At 63.5% G+C, this 7,730-nt stretch overlaps 1 protein-coding gene across 1 annotated transcript in view; it reads left to right on the top strand.

Moving 5' to 3' along the window:
- Positions 1 to 522: 522 nt before the first annotated feature.
- LOC138818300 (serine/threonine-protein phosphatase 2A regulatory subunit B'' subunit beta-like) overlaps positions 523 to 7,730 on the top strand; it is a 17,245-nt gene continuing 10,037 nt past the window's right edge. The window contains exons 1-4 of the mRNA XM_070009284.1: positions 523 to 873; positions 4,768 to 4,953; positions 6,121 to 6,224; positions 6,318 to 6,420. Coding sequence (XP_069865385.1) covers positions 523 to 873; positions 4,768 to 4,953; positions 6,121 to 6,224; positions 6,318 to 6,420 — 744 coding nt within the window. The remainder of the gene's footprint in view (positions 874 to 4,767; positions 4,954 to 6,120; positions 6,225 to 6,317; positions 6,421 to 7,730) is intronic.

Here is a 7,730-nt window from a genome sequence, read left to right as displayed (position 1 = left end):
CGGCGCACCCTGGACGCTCCACTCCCCACTGCGCATGCGCAGCCCCGCTCCCCGCGCCCGCGTCCCCCTCCACGCTTCTGCGCATGCGCCACGACCGTCTCCGCGCACGCGCCACGCTCCCCCCGCGCCAGGGACGCGTCCGTCCTTCTGCGCATGCGCGCCGGCCCGCAGGGCGTCGCGGAAATGACGTAGCAGGCGCGCAGGGCCTCAGGGCGTCGCGCATAGTGACGTAGGAGGCGTGAGAGGCCGCAGGCTGTCGCAGGCAGTGACGTCGGAGGCGCGCTGGGCCTCAGGCCGTCGCGGGCGGTGACGTAGGAGGCGCCAGAGGCCGCAGGGCGTCGCGCATAGTGACGTCGGAGGCGCGCAGGGCCTCAGTCCGTCGCGCGCAGTGACGTAGGAGGCGTGAGAGGCCGCAGGGCGTCGCAGGGAGTGACGTGGGAGGCGCGCAGGGCGGCGACGAGTCTGAGGCGCGTCGGGGCCCGCGCGGGGGGGGGGGGGCGGTGCGTCGTGCGCGCTGACGTCATGGCGCTGCGTCCGGCGCTGCGGCGCAAGGTGGACGAGCTGTTCCTGCGCTGGCTGAGCGAGGCCGACACGCAGCGCCTGCTCCGCCGGGGCCTCCGCCGCATCCGCGCATGCGCGCAGCCCGCGCCGCCCGACGCCCAGCCCGCCCGCGCATGCGCACCGCCGGGCACTGCGCGCACCGCCGCCCGCGCGTGCGCAGAGCCGGGGATCCCGCCGCCGGCCGCCCGCGCATGCGCAGAGCCGGGGATCCCGCCGCCGGCCGCCCGCGCATGCGCACCGCCGGGGATCCCGCCGCCGGCCGCCCGCGCGTGCGCAGAGCGCAGCCCGCCGCCCCCAGCGCGGCCTACAGGAGTAAGTGAAGCGCAGGCGCGGGGGGGGGGATCCCAGATCCCAGATCCCAGAGATCCATGAGATCCCTGATCCCTCCCCCTGATCCCTGATCCCTCCCCCTGATCCCTGATCCCTCCCCCTGATCCCTGTGATCCCTGATCCCTGATCCCTCCTCCTGATCCCTGATCCCTCCCCCTGATCCCTGATCCCTCCCCCTGATCCCTCCCCCTGATCCCTGATCCCTGATCCCCCTGATCCCTGATCCCTCCCCCTGATCCCCCTGATCCCTGATCCCTCCCCCTGATCCCTCCCCCTGATCCCTGATCCCTCCCCCTGATCCCCCTGATCCCTGATCCCCCTGATCCCTGATCCCTCCCCCTGATCCCCCTGATCCCTGATCCCCGGCCTCTCTGATCCCTCCGGCCTGTGCGTGTGGATGAGGACCAGGCCCGTGACCCCTGTGACCCCCCCCTGGCTCCCAGCCATGACCCCTCACCCCCAGGGCCCGGGGGGTCGGTGCGTCCCGTGAGTCCCGTGTGTCTGTCCATCGAAGGGAGGACGGACAGACAGATGGAGGACAGACGGACGGAGAGACGGAGGACAGACAGATGGAGAGACGGAGGACAGACAGATGGAGAGACGGAGGACAGACGGACGGAGAGACAGAGGACAGACGGACAGAGAGACAGAGGACAGACAGACAGACGGACGGAGAGACGGAGGACAGACGGACAGAGAGACGGAGGACAGATGGACGGAGAGACGGAGGACAGACGGACAGAGAGACAGAGGACAGACAGACAGACGGACAGAGAGACGGAGGACAGATGGACGGAGAGACGGAGGACAGACGGACGGAGAGATGGAGGACAGACGGACGGAGAGACATAGGACAGATGGATGGAGAGACGGAGGACAGACGGACAGAGAGACGGAGGACAGATGGATGGAGAGACGGAGGACAGACGGACAGAGAGACAGAGGACAGATGGACGGAGAGACGGAGGACAGACGGACAGAGAGACGGAGGACAGACAGAGACAGAGGACAGACAGACGGAGAGACGGAGGACAGACAGAGATGGAGGACAGACAGACACAGGACACACGGACAAAGGACACACAGACACAAGACACAGGGACACAGGACACATGGACACAGGACATACGGACACAGGACAGACAGACACAGGACACACAGACACAGGACAGGCATGGGACAGACAGACAAGACAGACAGACACAGGACACACAGACACAGGACAGACAGACACAGGACAGACAGACACAGGACAGACAGACACAGACAGACACAGGACAGACAGACACAGGACAGACAGACACAGGACAGACAGACACAGGACAGACAGACACAGGACACACAGACTCAGGACACACAGACTCAGGACACAGGGCCGCAGGACACAGGGCCGCAGGACACAGGGCCGCAGGACACAGGGCCGCTGTCCGTCTGTCCGTCTGTGCGTCCCGCCCGGGCCTGGGGCAGCTGTCCGTCCGTCCCCCCGTCCGTCCGTCCCTCCCCCCGCCCGGCCCCGCAGCAGCTGCGAGCTAAATCCGTCCCGGGCCTGCCAGGGGGGGGGACAGGGGGACGGACGCGCGGACGGACGCACGGCCGGCTCCTCCCTGCGGCCCATGGACCCGGCCGGGCCTCGGAGGCTCGGGCCAGCGCCGCAGGCCCAGGCCAGGGTCGGGGGTCGGGGGTCGTGGCGGGCCGTGACCCCCGACCTGCGCGGGGAGCTGGCCCTGCTGGCCCGGGGCGGCGACCTGGTGCTGCCCTCGCGCGTCCGCAAGCGGCTGCGGGCCGCCCGGCAGGTGGGAGCGTCCGTCCGTCCCTCCGTCGTCCCTCCGTCCGTCCCGGCCTGTGCTGTGCAACCTTCCGTCCGGCGCTGTCCTGCTCTGGGCTCGGGTCGACGGGGGGATTCCAGTGTCCCGACCCCCCCCAGCTCCAGCAGGCCTGTCCGTCTGTCTGTCCGTCTGTCTGTCCACCCTGCACCTCCTCCTCCTCTTCTCCCATGGTGTGTGTCTGTCTGTCTGTCCAGGCTGCAGTGGGCCTGTCTGTCTGTCTGTGTCCGTGTGTCTGTCTCTGTCCGTCTGTCTGTGTCTGTGTGTCCTGTCTGTCTGTCTGTCCTGTGTCCGTGTGTCCTGTGTCCGTGTGTCCTGTGTCTGTCTGTCTGTGTCTGTCTGTCTGTCCTGTGTCCATGTGTCCTGTGTCTGTCTGTCTGTCTGTCCGTCTCTGTCCGTCTGTGTGTCTGTCTGTGTCTGTCTGTGTCTCTGTCCATCTGTCTGTCCACCCTGCACCTCCTCCTCCTCCTCTCCCATGGTATCTGTGTGTCTGTCTCTGTCCGTCTGTCTGTGTCTGTGTGTCCTGTCTGTCTGTCTGTCCTGTGTCCGTGTGTCCTGTGTCCGTGTGTCCTGTGTCTGTCTGTCTGTGTCTGTCTGTCTGTCCTGTGTCCATGTGTCCTGTGTCTGTCTGTCTGTCTGTGTCTGTCTGTCTGTGTGTCCTGTCTGTCTGTCCACCCTGCACCTCCTCCACTTCTCCCATGGTGTCTGTCCGTCTGTCTGTGTCTGTGCACGTGCATCTCTGTCCATCTCTGTCTGTCTGTCTGTCCAGGCTGCAGTGGGCCTGTCTGTGTGTCCGTCTCTGTCCATCTGTCTGTCCACCTCGCACCTCCTCCTCCTCCTCTCCCATGGTATCTGTGTGTCTGTCTATGTCTGTCTGTCTGTGTCTGTCTGTGTCCGTGTGTCTGTCTGTGTCTATTCGTCTCTCTCCGTGTGTCTGTGTCCGTGTGTCTGTCTCTGTCCGTGTGTCTGTGCGCGTGTCCGTCTGTCTGTGTCTGTCTGTGTCCGTGTGTCTGTCTGTGTCCGTGTGTCCGTCTCTGTCCGTCTGTGTGTCTGTCTGTGTCTGTCTGTGTCTCTGTCCATCTGTCTGTCCACCCTGCACCTCCTCCTCCTCTTCTCCCATGGTGTCTGTCTGTGTGTCTGTGTGTCTGTGTGTCTGTGTGTCTGTGTCTGTGTGTCTGTCTGTGTCCGTCTGTCTGTCCATCTGTCTGTCCACCCTGCACCTCCTCCTCCTCCTCTCCCATGGTATCTGTGTGTCTGTCTATGTCTGTCTGTCTGTGTCTGTCTGTTCGTCTATATCCATGTGTCTGTGTCCGTGTCCGTCTGTCTGTGTCTGTGTGTCTGTCTGTGTGCATGTCCATCTTTCTGTCTATGTCTGTCTGTCTGTGTCCGTGTGTCTGTCTGTGTCTATTCGTCTCTCTCTGTGTCTCTGTGTCTGTGTGTCTGTGTCTGTCTGTCTGTCTATGTCCGTCTGTCTGTGTCTGTGTTCTTCTGTGTGTGTCCGTGTGTCTGTGCGCGTGTCCGTCTGTCTGTCTGTCTGTGTCTGTGTCCCTGTCCGTCTGTCTGTGTATGTGTGTCTGTCTGTGCCCGTCTGTCTGTGTCCGTGTGTCTGTCTCTGTCTGTCTGTCCGTCTATGTCCCTCCGTCTCTGTCCGTCTCTGTCCGTGTGTCTGTGTCCGTGTCCGTCTGTCTGTCTGTGTCTGTGCACGTCCGTCTCTGTCCATGTCCGTCTGTCCGTCTGTCTGTGTCCGTGTGTCTGTCTGTGTCAGTCTGTCCGTCTCTGTCCGTGTGTCCGTGTCTGTGTCCGTCCGTCTGTCTGTGTCAGTCTGTCCGTCTATGTCCGTGTGTCCGTGTCCGTCTGTCTGTGCCCGTGCGTGTCCGTGCGTCCGGGCCTGCCCATCTCCCTCCCCGTCCTGGGCTGTCCCCCCCGCCCCCCCGTGCCTCAGTTTCCCCCCTGGACCTTCCCACCCTCTCCCGGCCCCGTCCGTCCGTCCGTCCGTCCCTGTGGTCTGGGGGGGTCACGCACTCACCGCTCCTGTGTCCGGCGTCTTCCGCAGCAGGTGCAGAGCCCGGCCCCGCCGCCCCCCGACAGCAGCCGCAGGATCCCCAGCTTCTACTTCCCGCTGGGCCGGCCGCCGCCGAGGGCCGGGGAGGTGGACGCCAGCATCGCCCGCGTGGAGGCCGCCTTCGCCCGCTTCCCCCAGGAGAGGGCCACGGCCCGGGACATGGGCGCCGTCGCCAAGGTGGGTGCCGTGTCGGGGCGCCCCGAGACTCGGAAAGACGGTTTCAGGAATCCCCCCATGGCTCAGAGACACAGAAAGGCGGTTTCGAGAATCCCCCCCATAGCTCAGAGACACAGGAAGGTGGTTTCGAGATCCCTCTCAATAGATCACAGACTAGTGATGGAGGTTTCGGGGTCCCCCCCGTGGCTCAGAGACACAGAAAGGCGGTTTCAAGAATCCCCCCCATGGCTCAGAGACACAGGAAGGTGGTTTCAAGAATCCCCCCCATGGCTCAGAGACACAGAAAGGCAGTTTCAAGAATCCCACCCATGGCTCAGAGACACGGGAGGGAGGTTTCGAGGATCCCCCCATGGCTCAGAGACACAGAAAGGCAGTTTCAAGAATCCCCCCCATGGCTCAGAGACACAGAAAGGCGGTTTCGAGATCCCTCTGAATAGATCACAGACTTGTGATGGAGGTTTCAGGGTCCCCCCTATGGCTCAGAGACACAGAAAGGCGGTTTCGAGATCCCTCTCAAGAGATCACAGACTTGTGATGGAGGTTTCGGGGTCCCCCCCATGGCTCAGAGACACAGAAAGGTGGTTTCAAGGTCGCCCCCCATGGCTCAGAGACACAGGAAGGCAGTTTCAAGAATCCCCCCCCATGGCTCAGAGACACGGGAGGGAGGTTTCAAGAATCCCCCTATGGCTCAGAGACTTGGGAAGGCGGTTTCGAGAATCCCCCCCATAGCTCAGAGACACAGAAAGGCGGTTTCGAGATCCCTCTGAATAGATCACAGACTTGTGATGGAGGTTTCGGGGTCCCCCCCATGGCTCAGAGACACAGAAAGGTGGTTTCAAGAATCCCCCCCATGGCTCAGAGACACAGGAAGGCGGTTTCAAGAATCCCCCCCATGGCTCAGAGACACAGGAAGGTGGTTTCGAGATCCCTCTCAATAGATCACAGACTAGTGATGGAGGTTTCGGGGTCCCCCCCGTGGCTCAGAGACACAGAAAGGTGGTTTCAAGAATCCCCCCCATGGCTCAGAGACACAGGAAGGTGGTTTTGAGGATCCCCCTATGGCTCAGAGACACAGAAAGGCAGTTTCAAGGATCCCCCCATGGCTCAGAGTCTTGGGCAGGCGGTGTCGGGGCCCCCCGTGACGGCCCTGTCCCCCTGTCCCCCCAGGCCTGCGGCTGCCCGCTGTACTGGAAAGCCCCGCTGTTCTACGCGGCCGGCGGGGACCGCGCGGGCTCCGTGTCCGTGCACAAGTTCGTGGCCGTCTGGAGGAAGTAGGTGTCTGTGTGTCTGTCTGTCTGTCTGTGTTTGTGTGTGGGGGGGGTCCGGCCCCCCCCCACCTTCCCACCATGCACCTGGCCTTCTAGAATCCTCCACACCTGTCACGACGACGCGGCCAGGTTCGTGCACCTGCTCATGGCCCCCGGCTGCAACTACCTGGTGCCCGAAGACTTCGTGCCCTTCCTGCAGGTGAGTGCGGTCCCTGTGACCCCTGACCTGTGACCCCTGACCTGTGACCCCTGACCCCTGACTCTGACCCCAGACACCCCTGACCCCACACACACCTGACCCCCCTGACCCCAGACACACCTGACCCCTGACCCCAGACACATCTGACCCCTGACCCTGACCCCAAACACCCCTGACCCTGACCCCAGACACACCTGACCCCTGACCCTGACCCCAGACACCCTTGACCCTGACCCCAGACACACCTGACCCTGACCCCAGACACATCTGACCCCTGACCCTGACCCAAGACACACGTAACCTCTGACCCTGACCTCAAACACCCCTGACCCTCACCCCACACACACCTGACCCCTGACCCTCACCCCAGACACCCCTGACCCCTGACCCTCACCCCAGACACCCCTGACCCCACACACACCTGACCCCCCTGACCCCAGACACATCTGACCCCTGACCCAAGACACACCTGACCCCGGACCCTGACCCAAGACACACCTGACCCTGACCCCAGACACACCTGACCCCTGACCCCAGACACATCTGACCCCTGACCCTGACCCAAGACACACCTGACCCCTGACCCTGACCCCAAACACCCCTGACCCTGACCCCAGACACACTTGACCCCTGACCCTGACCCCAGACACCCCTAACCTCTGACCCTGACCCCAAATGCCCCTGACCCCTGACCCCAGACACATCTGACCCCTGACCCTGACCCCAGACACACCTGACCCTGACCCCAGACACATCTGACCCCTGACCCTGACCCAAGACACACCTGACCCCTGACCCTGACCCCAAACACCCCTGACCCTGACCCCAGACACCCCTGACCCCAGACACCCCTGAACCTAGACACCCCCTGACCCCAGACAGACTTGACCCCTGACCCTGACACCAGAAACCCCTGACCTCAGACACCCCTGACCCGTGACACCCCTGATCCCAGACACTCCTGATCCCAGACACACCTGACCCCTGACCCCCCTGACCCCAGACACACCTGACCCCTGACAGACCTGACCCCAGACACACCTGACCCCTGACACTCCTGACTCCCCTGACCCTGACCCCAGACACACCTGACCCCTGACACTGCTGACCCCCTGACCCCAGACACCCCTGACCCCAGACACCCCTGACCCCAGACACCCCTGACCCCAGACACCCCTGACCCCAGACACCCCTGACCCCTGACTGACCCCAGACACCCCTGACCCCTGACTGACCCCAGACACCCCTGACCGCAGACACACCTGACCCCTGACACTCCTGAACCCCCTGACCCCAGACACACCTGACCC

This window comes from Dipodomys merriami, unplaced genomic scaffold (genome assembly GCF_024711535.1).
Source record: "Dipodomys merriami isolate MVZ:Mamm:240054 unplaced genomic scaffold, mDipMer1.0.p SCAF_730, whole genome shotgun sequence".
In the NCBI taxonomy this organism is placed as follows: Eukaryota; Metazoa; Chordata; class Mammalia; order Rodentia; family Heteromyidae; genus Dipodomys; species Dipodomys merriami.
The sequence above is the reverse complement of the archived record's forward strand: the minus strand, read 5'-3'. Positions and strand labels throughout refer to the sequence as shown.